General features: G+C 42.7%; 1 protein-coding gene across 1 annotated transcript in view; it reads left to right on the plus strand.

Moving 5' to 3' along the window:
* The window catches only part of LOC122556138 (segment polarity protein dishevelled homolog DVL-3), a 122191-nt gene that overhangs the window by 50485 nt on the left and 56728 nt on the right, over positions 1-14978 (plus strand). The window contains exon 4 of the mRNA XM_043702621.1: positions 5127-5233. Coding sequence (XP_043558556.1) covers positions 5127-5233 — 107 coding nt within the window. The remainder of the gene's footprint in view (positions 1-5126; positions 5234-14978) is intronic.

Raw genomic sequence — 14978 nt, forward strand, 5'->3', positions numbered from 1 at the left:
GTCCCACTTGCCTGCATTTGGCCCATATCCCTCTAAACCTTTCCTATTCATGTACCTGTCCAAATGTCTTTTAAATATTGTCAGCGTACCTGCATTGGTCACTTCCTCAGGCAGTATATTCCACATACAAACCACCCTCTGTAGGAAAACGTTGCCCCTCAAGTCTCTTTTAAATCTTTCTCCTATCACCTTAAAAAATATGTCCCCTTGTCTTAAACTCCCCTACCCTACTTGCTTTATTTATGCCCCTTATGATTTTATAAACCTATATAGGATCACCCTTCAATCTCCTATGCACCAGTGAAAAAGGTCCCAGGCTGTCCAGCCTTTCCTTATTACTCAAACCCTCCAGTAAAGTTAGATCACGTGGGATTTAGGGAGAGCTTGCCAATTGGATACAAAATTGGCTTGACCGTAAGAGACAGAAGATACTGGTGGAAGGTTGTTTTTCGGATTGGAGACCTGTGACCAGTGGTGTTCCACAGGGATTGTTGCTGGGTCCGCTGTTTGTTATTTATATAAACAATTCGGATGAAATATAGGAAGCATGGTTTTGTACATTTGCAGATGACACCAAAATTGTTGGTATGGTCGACAGTGAAGAAAGCTATCACTGATTACGACAAAGGAATCTTGATCAATTGGGCCAATGGGCTGAGGAGTGGCAGGTGAGTTTAATTTAGATAAATTATGTTTTGGTAAAAGGAACACTAGGAAGGACTTATACAGTTAATTGTAGGGCCCTGGTTAGTGTTGTAAAACAGAGATCTAGGAGTTCAGGTACGTAATTCTTTGAAAGTTGCATTGCAGGTAGTCAGGATGGTTAAGACTGCATTTAGCATGCTTGCCTTCAGTATTTAGACCATTGAAATCAGAGTTGAGATGTCATGTTGAGATTGTACAGGCCTGTTCTAGAGTACTGTGCCTAGTTCTGGTTGCCCTGTTATAGAAAGGATATTATTAAATTGGAGAGGTTCAGGTCATTTATCTCAGCTCCAGGACTTCTGTTTCAGAGTTGCTCAGGGTAGTGTCCTAGGCACACCCATCTTCAACTTCAATGCTTCTAAATGTCATGCGATTTTGCCTGTCCTCGGATGCTGCCTGAATTGCTGTGATCTTCCAGCACCACTGATCCAGAATCTGGTTTCCAGCATCTGCAGTCATTGTTTTTACCTCATATATCATGGTTGGCACAGTCATGGTGGGCCAAAGGGCCAGTTCCTGTGCTGTTCTGTCCTCACCTTCCATCCATCATAAAACCAGAATGAAGGATGTTCGCTGACGATTGTAGGTACAGCACCATTTGCAACTCCTCAGACACTGTAGTGGTCTATGTTCAATGGAGCCAGACCTGAACAATATCTAGACTTGGGCTGACAAATTGCAAGCAAAGTTTTCAAAATGTAACTTAAAATCTAGGAGCAGGAGTAAGCAATTCAATCCCTCAAGCCTGCTCTGTCATTTAATATAATCATGGCTGATCTCATCTCCGCCTCAACTCAGTTTCTTGCCTACCCCACCCATAATCCCTTGCTAATTAAGGATTGGTCTATCTTCTCCTTAAATGTATACAGTATCCTGGCGTCCACTGCACTTTGGGGCAGTGAATTCAATGGTTTCATGACTTTTTGAGAGAAGTAATTCCTCCTCATCTCTGTTTGAAATGTGCCACCCCTTCGCCTGAAACTATGACTGTTGTTCTACCTTGGCCCACAAGGGGAAGTATCCACTCCACACCTACTTTGTCAATGCCGTTTAGCATCGTATATACTTCAAATGGATCTCTGCTCATTCTTCTAGAAGGACAAGGGTGGCAAATATGTGAGAACACCAAGCTAAACACTACCCTAACTTGGAAGGATATTGCTGTTCCATCACTATTGCTGGCTCAAATTTCTAGAATGTCTACCCTTCACAGAACTGAAATAGACTGAGCAGTTCAACAAGAAAGCTCACCACCATCTCTCAAGGTCAACTAAGGATAGACAATAATTGTTGGCTCAGCCAGTGTCACGTACATTCTGTAACTAAGTGTAAAATAAAATGAACAGAGAACTTTCCTTCAAGATAAATGTTTACAGGTAACTATTATATGGTTTCATGAAATGTGATCAACCATTGAGGGATATATATATCAGAAGTGTATAGGAATGGGGGAGAACATTTAGCCCATCAGACTGTCCCACCATTCTTCATCTTGGCTGATTATTTCCTTAATACCATTTATTAGCACTAACTCCGTAACTCTTAATGTCATTAGTCTCCAGAAATCAATCTGCCTTGAGCTTACTCCATGACTAAGCTTGCCCAGCCCTCTGCGAATTGCAAAGATTCACCTCCATCTGAGGGTGAAGACATACTTCCTCATCTCAGTCTTCTCCTAATTGTGAGATTATATCCCAGGTTCTCGAGTTACCAGCCAGAGGAAACATCCTATCTACAACCACACTGCCTCTCCCTGTAAAAATCTACCAAAAGGTAAAGTCGCCACAGTTTTATCAACTGCTGGTGGCAGTTGAGCTGAGGGTCACCACACCTCCGGCAAGAGGAGAGGTTGAGAAGGACCATCCTCCATTGGTAACCTCAACTGGTGTGCGAATTGAACCCGAACTCTGCATTGCAAACCAGCTATCCAGCCAACTGGAGGGAGTTGTGTGTGTCTGGCATGTGTTTTTGTGGAGCCCAGCTGGAGTTTTGTGATAGAAAAGAACTGTCCAGCACAGGAATGGGCCATTCCGCCCATGATGCGCAGTGTGATACACCAAAATGATTGTCATGATCTGCTGAGTTGATTAAGCTAATTAAAATTCAGCCACCATAATCCTCTGAATAAAAGGACAGCAAAAACCTTTTGCTACAGGACTACAGTGGCTTTACTGGGCTTTCCAAAAGGGGTATGTGATATACCAAACTGATTGCTGTGCGTTCCTATATTATTAGATCAATGTAAAGTTAACTATCATAATCCCCCTATTAAAAAAAAATTGTATCAGTTTATTAGCACTACACTAACAACTACTGTACTGCCCTTGGTACAGTGCCAAGCACAGGAGTGGTTTAGGGAAGCAAAAATTGAACAATTTTAAAATTATCAAAGTGCAGAAAGCTGGGAAGAGGGTTAATCATTTACTTTTCCCAATTGACGGCTGTTCTTTATCATCATTTGAAGGAAGTGGAGCAGATTTGAAGTCTTGTTCCAGGTGGCCATGGAGTGAGATTGGGAAGGTGGAGGAATATCTGTGACAATATCTGTCACTGGGGTGGCATGGTGGCTCAGTGGTTAGCACTGCTGCCTCACAGCACCAGGGTCCCAGGTTCGGAGTTTGCACATTCTCCCTGTTTCTGCGTGGGTTTCCTTCGGGTGCTCAGGTTTCCACCCACAGTCCAAAGATGTGCAGGTCAGGTGAATTGGCCATGCTAAATTGCCCATAGCGTTAGCTGCATTAGTCAGGGGGAAATGGGTCTGGGTGGGTTACTCTTTGGAGGATCGGTGTGGACTTGTTGGGCTGAAAGACCTGTTTCCACATTGTAGGGAATCTAATCTAATCAAAATTTGGGACTGTACAGCACTGCTGCTGCTGCTGCAACAATCTGATCTTCCTGATACCCGTCTGGTCAACTGTGCTAATAGCTCTCTTTCAATATAAAAATCAATGCCACAACTTTGGTCCAATGCACCAAAGGGCCAACTACTTTAGTACATTTTAAACAAGTTTTTCTAATGATATCAGCTGCTCCGGAGTGTTTATGCTGCTCACTGGTAACACTAGGAGGTTGAAAGAGCTGTCTAATAAATATCAATCTTTTCACCACGAGTGCTGTAATGTTTTTAAAAAGAGAATTTGAAGAGTAGATATCCAATTCTGCACCATGTTTTCCTGACATCATCTGATAGTGAAATCACGTTGTTAACGTCCAGAGGGTTCTACAGGTGAAAGCATGCATCCTACGCTGTACAGTCCGGGTGCATTTTTAAAAAATCTTCCACTGGCTGTGCAAGGCCTTTGCATTGAATGGTTTTCTGGGCCAATTCATGGTGTGTCCAGAGTCATATTTAGGTCACAGTGTGTAAGGATGGCAAATCAGTAAACCTGATGGGTATTTCCAACCATAAGTGATTGTCTCATGGACACCAATGTGGAAACTGGCTTTTTATTCCAGATTTAATAAGTAAATTCAAGTTCTACCATGTGATTTAGACCTAAGTTCCCAGAGTTAAGTCCAGGTCTCTGGATTACTGGCCTAGAAACATTAGCAGAGAGTCATACAGCATGGGAACAGACTCTTTGGTCCAAATAGTCCATGTTCCCAAACTAAACTTGTCCCATCTGCTTGCACTTGGCCCATATCTCTCCAAATCCATCAAATTCAGCACCGCCTTCCTAACCTGCAATCTTCTTCCCGACCTCTCCGCCCCCACCCCAGTCTGACCTATCACCCTCACCTTGACCTCTTTCCACCTATCACATTTCCGACGCCCCTCCTCCCTATCTTTTATCTTAGCCTGCTGGACCAACTTTCCTCATTCCTGAAGAAGGGCTAATGCCCGAAACGTCGATTCTCCTGTTCCCTAGATGCTGCCTGACCTGCTGCGCTTTTCCAGCAACACATTTCCATCTCTGATCTCCAGCATCTGCAGACCTCACTTTCTCCCCATATCTCTCCAAACCTTTCCTATTCATGAGCTTGTCCAAATGTCTTTTAAACACTGTAACTGTACTTGCATTCAGCACTTTCACTAAAAAAGTTACCACCATGTCATTTTTAATTTTTTATTTTCTCACCTTAAAAATATACCCCCTAGTTCGAACTCACCAACCCTAGGGAAAAAAACCCCTTTGCTATTCACCTCGTGACTTTACAAACCTCTATAAGGTCAATCTCCTAAGCTCCAGTGAAGAAGTCCCAGCCTTTCCAGTCTATTTTTATATCTCAAACCGTCATTGCTAGCAACATCCTGGTAAATCTTTTCTGACCCCTCTCCAGTTTAATAATATCCTTTCTATAACAGGGCAGCCAGAACTGTACGCAGTGCTCCAGATGAAGCTTCTGACATTTTTAATGCTTGGAATCCTCTGAGTCATGGCGGTCTGTAGGATTGATTTTAATTTTCTTTCCCCACACAGTGCCAATGCAGCCGGAAGTCAGGACAACCTGGACAACGAGACGGAGACAGAGTCAGTAGTTTCCTCACGAAAGGAGAGGCAACGCCGGAAAGAAGTTCATGAACATGGTGAGTATTTCTTATTGAGTGGGTGATTTTTTCCATGATTCTCCCCAAGTAGTTCATCCACGTGTGATTGATTGACACCACATGCTCAAATATGTACTCCTTCCAACCTGGATGTTCAGTAGCAAGTGTGTCTAATCTACCAGATGCACTGCCAAAACTTCACCAAAGATCCTTAGACAGCACATTCAAACGTACAACCATCTAGAAAGACAAGGGCGGCAGATACACAGGAACACCATTGCCTGCAAGTTCCTTTTCCCGATCCCCTTACTGTCCTGACTTGGAAGTATGTCGCCCCATTCCTTCAGTGTCTAGAGACAACATAGTGGAATTTGCTCCCCAGCAACATTGTGGGTCTACCTGCAGCACATGGAACTGCAATGATTCAATAAGGCAGTTCACCACCAACACCTTCTGAAGGGCAGCTAGCAATGAGCAATAGTTGCTGGCATAGCCAGTAATGCCCACAATAAACAAAAATATATAGACATGTGATTTTCAGCATAGAAACAGGCTGATTTGGCACAACTGGTCCATGTCAACATTAGCCCTCAAGATGAATCACCACCCTCTCCACCTGGGCTCCTATTCACCTGCACATTCCAACAAGGTAATGCCAGGTAGGGGGCTGGCTCAGGAACTGTTTCCACTACCAGTCTGATGAATGATTCCACTTCCTGCTCTATGTCAGCTATTTCTGCATTCTTTTGGAGCCATATTGAGCAGAATTGAAATCATTGGGAATGGGAGGCATTCTGAGCAGGAAGGAAGATGGTCAATGAAAGCCAATTGTCTCAGTCCCAAGATATCACAGCAGAAGTTCTTCAGTGTAGTGTTCTTGGCCGAAACATCATCATTGCTACATCAAAGACCTTCCTTCCAAGATAAGGTCATACGTGGACAGGTTCGCTCATGGCTACCCCATTTGTGACTCCTCGGATACAGAAGCAGACCATGCCCAAATTAGTCAAGACCTGGATAACCTCCAGACTTGGATTGATGAGTGGCAAACAACACTTGGGCTACAATTTTCTTTACCGTCAGAGTAATTAGAATGTGGATTTTTCCACCACTTGGAGTGGCCGAGGCACGTAGAACAGATACATGGGGACATCTGGAGGAAAAAGGAATAGAAGAATGTGATGCCAGATTGAGATGACATAGATTGGGAGGTAGCTTATGTGGAACACAACCTGCTGGGCTGCTATACTGCATTGGTATAATTTTCTGTATAAACATAAAGGTAGATTATTGATGTGCTTCTACCAAATACTGTGCACTGATGCAGCCATTTTCAATGTGTATATGTGTACTCTATGCTCATGGAATCCCAAGTTAATAACAATAGACTGAGGCCAAGGTCAACCAGCCAAGAGAGAACCAATCTCCCATCCCCATCACATTGCAATATTCAATTAGTTATTAAATACTGTGTTAAAAACTGTGTTCATTGGCTGTAAACTACTTTAGATATCATGAGGTCTTGAAAAAATGGATATAGAAGTGTACCAATCTTTGTCTTTTGCCCAGATTTTTATTGCAATTGCTCCAACTGAGAGTACATTCCATTTGTTCATCACTTTCTGACACTTTCTATTTTTCTTTCACTCTCTATTTTAATCTATCCCTCTGATCCAGCTTTCAATCAATTACACCCTACACCTGTCACTCCATCATTGGTTGCTGTGCGGTCAGCAGCAGCAGAGGCCCTGAAGTTCCATCTCTAATACTCTTTTCCTGTCTCCTAATTTCAGCACTTTTTTTCACTTTATCCCTTTGACCTATCCTGATGTTCCTTGTTCTTTGGCTTGGAGCCAATTGTAGTCTGACAACATTTCTGTGAAGTGCTCGAGCACGTTACACTACTTTCAAGACGATATGTAAATGTTGTCTTTGTTGTGTGAAAGGAAACTACAAGTACTATGGCTACAACAGCAGCTCAGAAGCTGGGGACCCCTGTGGCAAGTGAGTTCCCCCATCTCCCCCAAAGCCTGTCCTCCTTGTACAAGGTAAAAGTCAGGATCGTAATGGAATATTCCTCACTTGCCACAATTAATGAAATTCCAATAACAGTCTAGAAGCTTCCAGGACAAATCAGTTGGTTTGATTGGTACTCCATTCACCACCTTTGCCATTCAATCCTTTCACAATCAACACAAGATGTGCTGCAGCAACTCACCAATGAGTTTCTTTGTCTATATCACCATTCCTTAAATGTCAGTGTGTCACATTCCTTCCAGCACTGTGAGATTACAGCAAACAGTTCAAGAAGGCACTTAACCATCACCACCTTCTCCAGGACAATTAGAAATGGGTAATAAATGCTGCTAAAGAAACCCGCATTCTGTGGACGCAATTTTTTTCAAAAGAGTCATAGAAACTGTACAGTGTGGAAGCAGGCCATTCAGCTGGAGTCCACACCAACCCTCTGAAGAGCATCCCAACAAGACCCACTCCCCACCCTATCCCTGTAACCCTGCATTTCTCATGGCTAGTCGATCTAGCCTGTACATCTCTGGACATTACAGGCAATTTAGCATGGCCACTCCACCTAACCTGCATGTCTTTGCGTTGTGAGAGGAAACCAGAGCACCCAGAGGGGCTCAAGTAGACACTGGGGGAATGTGCAAACTCTATACAGATAGTCTCCTAAGACTGGAATCGAACACAGTTACCTTGTGCAATGAGACAACAGTGCTAACTGCTCAGCCACCAGGCCTTCAACCAATCCTAAATATTAGTTAAATCTATATTCCTTTGTCCCACTCCCTCAACCTTGGAGGCATCTGGGACTGTCAGTATTTACCACAGGTCCTCTATAAATGTTCACCTGGTCCTGGAAATACTCACCTGCCAGTTGTACTGAAGCTAAAAATCATGTCTTGTTATTGTTTGTGGGATCTTGCTATGTATAAAATGGCTGTTGCAGCACTGTTGAAAATGCAGCATCTATATTTTAAAAATACTTCTGTGGTTGTGTTAATAATATTGTGGATGATTTGAGACAATGCAAGGTGGGGAATATAAAAGTGAGTTTTTTCTATTTGACAGGCACTGAGACCTCAGGTAGCTCTCCGAGTGTTGTCATGGCTAAGATCAGCTAAATTGGGATCAGTCCAGTGCCTGTACAGCACTGCTATGCATTGACGTTGTGAAGTTCAGGGTAATAATACTGACAGAAACTCTCCCACAGGCACTAACCTGCATTCATTTCACTCTAATGTATTCCAGGCAGCTGACCTCAAGCCAGGCAGCTCACCTCTGTTCTGTTTCTTGTTTTCCATTCTCTGGTGTTTGCGCAGTTGTTAGAGAGGGAGGTGAGTCTGTGTGATATATATATTGGCCCTGGCTGTTGTTTTGTGGCCTCTGCTGGCATGTGTAAACACAACATCAGGGAAGGGGCCAAGAGCATTGATCAAGTTACACCTCAGAAGACAGAATTGTCATCAGAAATAGTAACTGAGGAGAGCCAAATCTTATGAATATAGTTACACAGAAACATAATCAGTTAGGTCCTGACTCCTTGCTTATCCATATTTCAACCTCGCTTTGCTCTTTATACCCCCCTGCTTGTCTCCTTTTCATTCTCTGTCATTAGATAATGGTTGAAAACAGAAATCCTACTGCTGTTTTTAACCCGTCCTGGATAATTTCTCTTATCACTTCTCCCTGTTTTAATACTTATGATAATTTATGGGCATCACTGGCTGTGCCGACATCTATAGCCAGTCTGATTGGCCTGGAGCAGGTGGTAGTGAGCTGCCTTCTTGAATTGCTGCAGTCCATGTGTAGCACATTGCCTTCTCTGGCAGCATCATGTAACTGCATGGTTTTCAAAGGGAATTTCAGAGACAGTTAAGATAAAACCACATTGCTGGGTGTCTGGGGTGACATATAGGCCTGACTCGGCAAGGGTGACAGATTTCCTCCCCCGAAAAACATTAATAAACCAGATATGTTTTCATGATAATCTGGTAGTTTCAGGATCATTATTAACGAGGCTGGCATTTTATTCCAGAATTTCTTCATGAAATTTAATTCCCTCATGTGCTGCTGTGGGGTTTGAGCTCACATTTCAAGTTATGTTTGCAGAAGTGTTTTGAGCCCCAAAACTCCAGCTTCTTCTTTAACACAAAGATTTATGTCACGTCTCGCCCAGGTCACTTCACACACAGCTGTTTTTCAATAACAGAGGTCAAAGTTAAGCCTTGACAAACATCTGCACAATTTCACATAAAGATGGTTAAAGCTATGGCAATCTCGCCAAAGGGAGGGAGGTTCATCGATGAAATCTCCTGTTGGTTTTACTTCCGAGTTCCCAGGAACATTCAATTAAAATAATGCCCATAGCCAGTCGTAGCCTGTCAATGATCCTGCCAAGATTGTTTTGCCCAGTATTAAACAGGAAATAAAAATTATAATCCCCTTAGCACACAGAGTTTCCATTGGACAATGAGAAATTGATGGCATTGTTGTTATAATTTGAGGCTTGTAATTTAAGTCTTCAAAACCCACTGTGGGCAGCTGTAGAATTTCAATTTAATTTATAAATCAGAAGTATCAAATGAGTCTCAAAAAATAGTGACTAAGATACCATCGTCAATTGTCACAAAAACCCACCTGATTCATTAAAGTCCTTTAGCGAAGAATACCTACCATCCTTTCCTGGTCTGGCCTACATGTGACTCCAGACTCTGAGCAATGTGGCTGACTCCCAACTGTCCTGTGGACAATTAGGGATTGGCAATAAATGCTGACCTAAACAATGACATGAATAAATAAAGGAAAAAGGGGTTAATTCCTTTGAATGAATGGGAATAGGATTCTGAGTTGACATCTACTACTGACACGCAAGGTGACTTAATATTTTGTTGCGTGTGATGGACAAGTACCTGTGTTTGTCTTTAATTACTGTAATTGGTCATTAAATATGGATTAACTTTCATTTCTGAAGGAAGCCATTGACTTGTATAGAATAGCAATTTTTTCATAATGAACACAAAGGCCTGCCACTTCTGAAAGGATTACAGTTAATTGATTTCACAACATGATATAAGGATTAAAATTCAAAGGATCATCGAGCACAGAACGAAGCCATTTGGTCCATTGTGCTTATGCTGGCTCTTTGAAGTGGATCAATTTATTCCACTTCCCTGACCCTATCTGCTCCAGCTCTCTCCCCCAGATTCCTACCTTTCAATATCAATACAGTTCCCTTTTGAAAATTACTTGCAGTCAGAACATTCCAGATTTAGTTTGTATTTGTCCAAGTGATATGGGTTTGTTGGCTCGGTCAGCAAGTAACTCCTGAGAAGGCAGCCAAGAGTCAACCACATTACTGTGGGTCTGGAGTCACATGTGGGCCAGACCAGGTATGGATGGAAGATTTTTCTATGTAAAGGGTAGTAATGAATCAGATGTTTTGATTTTGGCTAATTAACATTGTCAACATTTGTGAGTTAGCTTTTTAATTCCAGATTTTTATTGATTGAGATGTCACCATCAACCATGGTGGGATTTGAACCCATGACCCCAGCCTGGGGTCCCCGAGTTACTAATCCAGTGACACTACCACCACGCCAATGACCTTTCCTCATGATCATAACACTTGTCGCATTAAAAACATATTCAGCTTCCCTATTGTTTTGCCAATTATCTTAAATCTTCATTCTCGGTTTATTGACCCTCCTGCCAATGAAAACACTTCTCACTTACTTTTCTGTTATTCTTCAACATTTTGATCACCTCTGTTAAATCACCTCTTAACCTTCTTTATTCCGATCCCTATAAAGATGAGGCCCCTTGTAACTGATACAGTTCTAGGCAATCTTCTGTGTTTTGAAATTAAGTAATTGTTTCCTTTAAATGCTGTATCTTTTGATGATTTAATATTATACACGATTGCAAAATAATAGCTATGGATTAAACCTCATGCAAATGGATTTTTCAGTGATGGATGAAGGTGAAAGTGGACAACACAGGTATGTCAAGTCAGATTCTGAAGAACAAAAAAGAAATGCACCCAAATAGCATCTTTGATAACCTTTGGACATTACAGAGTGTTTTACAACCAATGAAGTATTTGTGAACTGTGGTAGCATGACATGCCAATTTGTACACAGCAAATTCCCACAACCATCTATAAAATACAGAGTCTACTTTAGATGTGGTTTGAATGATAATTGTTAGTTCAAACTCCAAAACTCATCTTCAGATACTGTCATGAGATCATTTGCATCCACCTGGCAGGTAGATAGATGCCTTGGTTTAACAGAAGGTGGAGCCTCTGATGATCAATGCTACACTGGGAATGTCAGCCTGGCTAATGTGCCCACTCTCTGGAGTGGAAATTGAATCCATTTGACAAAGGCATTGGAACATCAACAATGGAAAACAAAACTCAAAGCTGGGTGGTGAAAGCTATAGTGAAGACTCTGTTCAGGATATTCTTATGAACAGGAATCAAACCACACAATAACATAGCAAGTTCAGAAGTAGTCTCGGGAGTAACGAGCTGAAAACGGTTGGCTCCAACCCGCCTTCTTCATTCAAGTTCCAGATAGGTGTGAATGTTTTCCCAACATGACAGCCATTCAAGGTAATACCCTGGAATAACAGGTTTAATTTCACAGTGGCCTGCCATCATTATTTAATCACTTATTAACAATCAATTAATGAGCTTTTTTGCTGTGTAATATTCCATTTGTGTTTTCTCTGGCAGTCAATACCCCTGTGTGCGCCTCTGTAGACAATTGCAATCAGCAGACCAGATGGTTCTGAGTATTTGAAAGTTACCTTGTGCCAACACAGCTTCACTGTTCACTGTTTAAGGTGGAGTTTAACCCTTGCAATGCAGAAATTTGTTTTACGGATTATTTTTCTAAAATTGGGAACCAGTGCCTGTCAGCCACTTGGCTCCACACCACCCTTGCCCTCATCCACAGACATCAGGCTACCTCGGGATATCAGACTCCACCCAGATGCTGGCTTCCTGCTGGACACTGAGCTGCTTGTTGGCATCCTGTATTGATCATTTGATATGAGAGTTTTTGACATTGGGTATTTGATGTAAATTACCATCAGCCAGAAATGGTGAATAGAATGTGTTCCATGCAGCCCAAGAATTTCCCTGTGAAAGTGTAATGTTGATCATCTTCTGATCCTATAAGATGGGCCCTTCGAATCTGCTTTGTCAATCAATGAAATCTTGGCTGAAGTGATAGTTCCCTTTTGCTACCCCAATCCCTCGCACGTGTCCCTTTTGGTTCTCTTCCTGCTTACACTGTGAGTCTCTTCCCCCATTTCTACTGCACTGTCATCTCTCCACTGTCCCCTCACACCTACTGTTTTACTACTTCCAATCCCTCATTTTCTTTCCCTTATCTGTCTTGCTAGCCTTCATTCCCTTCCCCATCCCCCAGAGGGATAGCAAGGCAATAATCGTGGTGAGACGTGTTGACTTTCCCATCAGCGTTAACTCAAAACTCACTTGGAATCAAATGGGAAGTTCCGGCACAAATTTATATTCTGAGAGTTACCACTAGGAGCTGATGGAGGGGACTAGTCCTATTTCCTTGCTAATTCCCCAGACATACTGCACTCCTTGCTGTTCCTACCCTAGTATCTGTTGCTCCTGATGCTGTGAAGCCACTGATGCTGTGTCTGTTTGTGCCTTGATTTTGATTCGGGTTGTTCAGTGCTTGTTGCTGGTGACATAGGTTTAGCTTAACTGCTTTGACAAGACAGTTAAACTGAAGCCTTGGGGAGGGTACCACTCCCAGACAGACTGTCAAGCCTGGGAGAACACTGCCAGGTCTTGGCTGCTCCAGTTACACATCAAAGCTGTCATACTCCCTAAGGACAGATTGATACTATCCAGGCGAAGTTTAGGTGGAACGTCTCACTGAAATCAAATAATTGCCTAGCTCCACTTATTGTCTGCATACCTCCAACTCTGATTTAGATATGCTTGCTGTGCTGTTGATAGCCGTATCTTCATCTGCCTTATTCCTAAGCTCTGAAATGCCCTGAACATTCCTGTGTTTCCACATCTCTCACCTGCTGCAGACCACTCCTTTAACTTCTACCTTTTAACTGATCTCCTGGTCACTTGTCCCAATATCCCCTTATGCCTCTCAATGTCAAAAGTTTCTCTGAGTGCACCCCTTTTTTTTTTTTGAGATATTTTGGGGCATTTAATAGTGCTTTGGAAATGATTGTTTGATGTTGAAGAGATGAGTTGCTGCTCTTCAGTTAGTGGTACTTGTGTAGATCTGTTAGGTCTCAATGCAGTGCCAGACTGATACTGCGGGTGGCACTGAGGGAGGGCTGCCTTGGTGAGAAATTAGAATTAGAATTAGAATCCCTACAGCGTGGAAACAGGCCCTTCGGCCCAACAAGGCAATACCGACCCTCCGAAGAGTAACCCACCCAGAGCCATTCCCCTACTCAATATTTACCCCTGATTAATGCAACTAGCCTACACATCCCTGAATACTCTGAGCAATTTAGCATGGTCAATTCACCTAACTTGCACATCTTTGGTTTGTGGGAGGAAACTGGAGCACCTGGAGTAAACCCACACTGACACGGGGAGAATAGATAAGCATCCACCTCTCTGTTTAGATGAATGTCAAAGATCCCACAGAATGCTTTTGAAGCTGAGCAGGACACACTGTGGATTTGCTGTAACTTTCAGTGCTAAGACTCTCCTTACACATAGTTGGAGCTGACACATAACCGAATATTAAGGATTGAATTGCACAGCTCCTGAATGGTGGCTTTACTGTTTGAAGGTGTTGGTGTATGAGTGACTCTGTTTTATACGGCACCGGAAATGTGATTTACGAGGAAGGAAAAGGTTTGAAGAGTTTAAAGTCAGGATCATTGAGGTATGAGCTGCTGAGAGTTATGAAATGTTCAGCTTGGGGAATGGCTGTCCTAAGCTGGAAAACATACTCCTCAGTCCAACCCATCCATGCCGACCAGGTTTCCTAAAAAGAACTACAGTGTATTCCCATTTACCTGCACTTGGCCCATATACCCCATAACCCTTTCCTTTCAATGTACCTGTCCAAATGTCTTTTAAGGTCCTGCATTTTGGGAAAGCAAATCTTAGCAGGACTTATACACTTAATGATAAGGCCCTAGGGAGTGTTGGTGAACAAAGAGACCTTGGAGTGCAGGTTCATAGCTCCTTGAAAGTGGAGTCGCAGGTAGATAGGATAGTGAAGAAGGCATTTGGTATGCTTTCCTTTATTGGTCAGAGTATTGAGTACAGGAGTTGGGAGGTCATGTTGCGGCTGTACAGGACATTGGTTAGGCCACTGTTGGAATATTGTGTGCAATTTTGGTCTCCTTCCTATCAGAAAGATGTTGTGAAACTTGAAAGGGTTCAGAAAAGATTTACAAGGATGTTGCCACGGTTGGAGGATCTGAGCTCCAGGGAGAGGCTGAACAGGCTGGGGCTGTTTTCCCTGGAGCGCCGGATGCTGAGGGGTGATCTTATAGAGGTTTACAAAATTATGAGGGGCATGGGTAGGATAACTAGACAAAGTCTTTTCTCTGGGGTCAGGGAGTCCAGAACCAGAGGGCATAGGTTTAGGGTGAGAGGGGAAAGATATAAAAGAGACCGAAGGAGCAACTTTTTCACGCAGAGGGTGGTACGTGTATGGAATGAGCTGCCAGAGGATGTAGTAGAGGCTGGTACAATTGCAACATTTAAGAGGCATTTGGATGGGTATAT

This window comes from Chiloscyllium plagiosum, chromosome 13 (assembly GCF_004010195.1).
Source record: "Chiloscyllium plagiosum isolate BGI_BamShark_2017 chromosome 13, ASM401019v2, whole genome shotgun sequence".
Lineage (NCBI taxonomy): Eukaryota > Metazoa > Chordata > Chondrichthyes > Orectolobiformes > Hemiscylliidae > Chiloscyllium > Chiloscyllium plagiosum.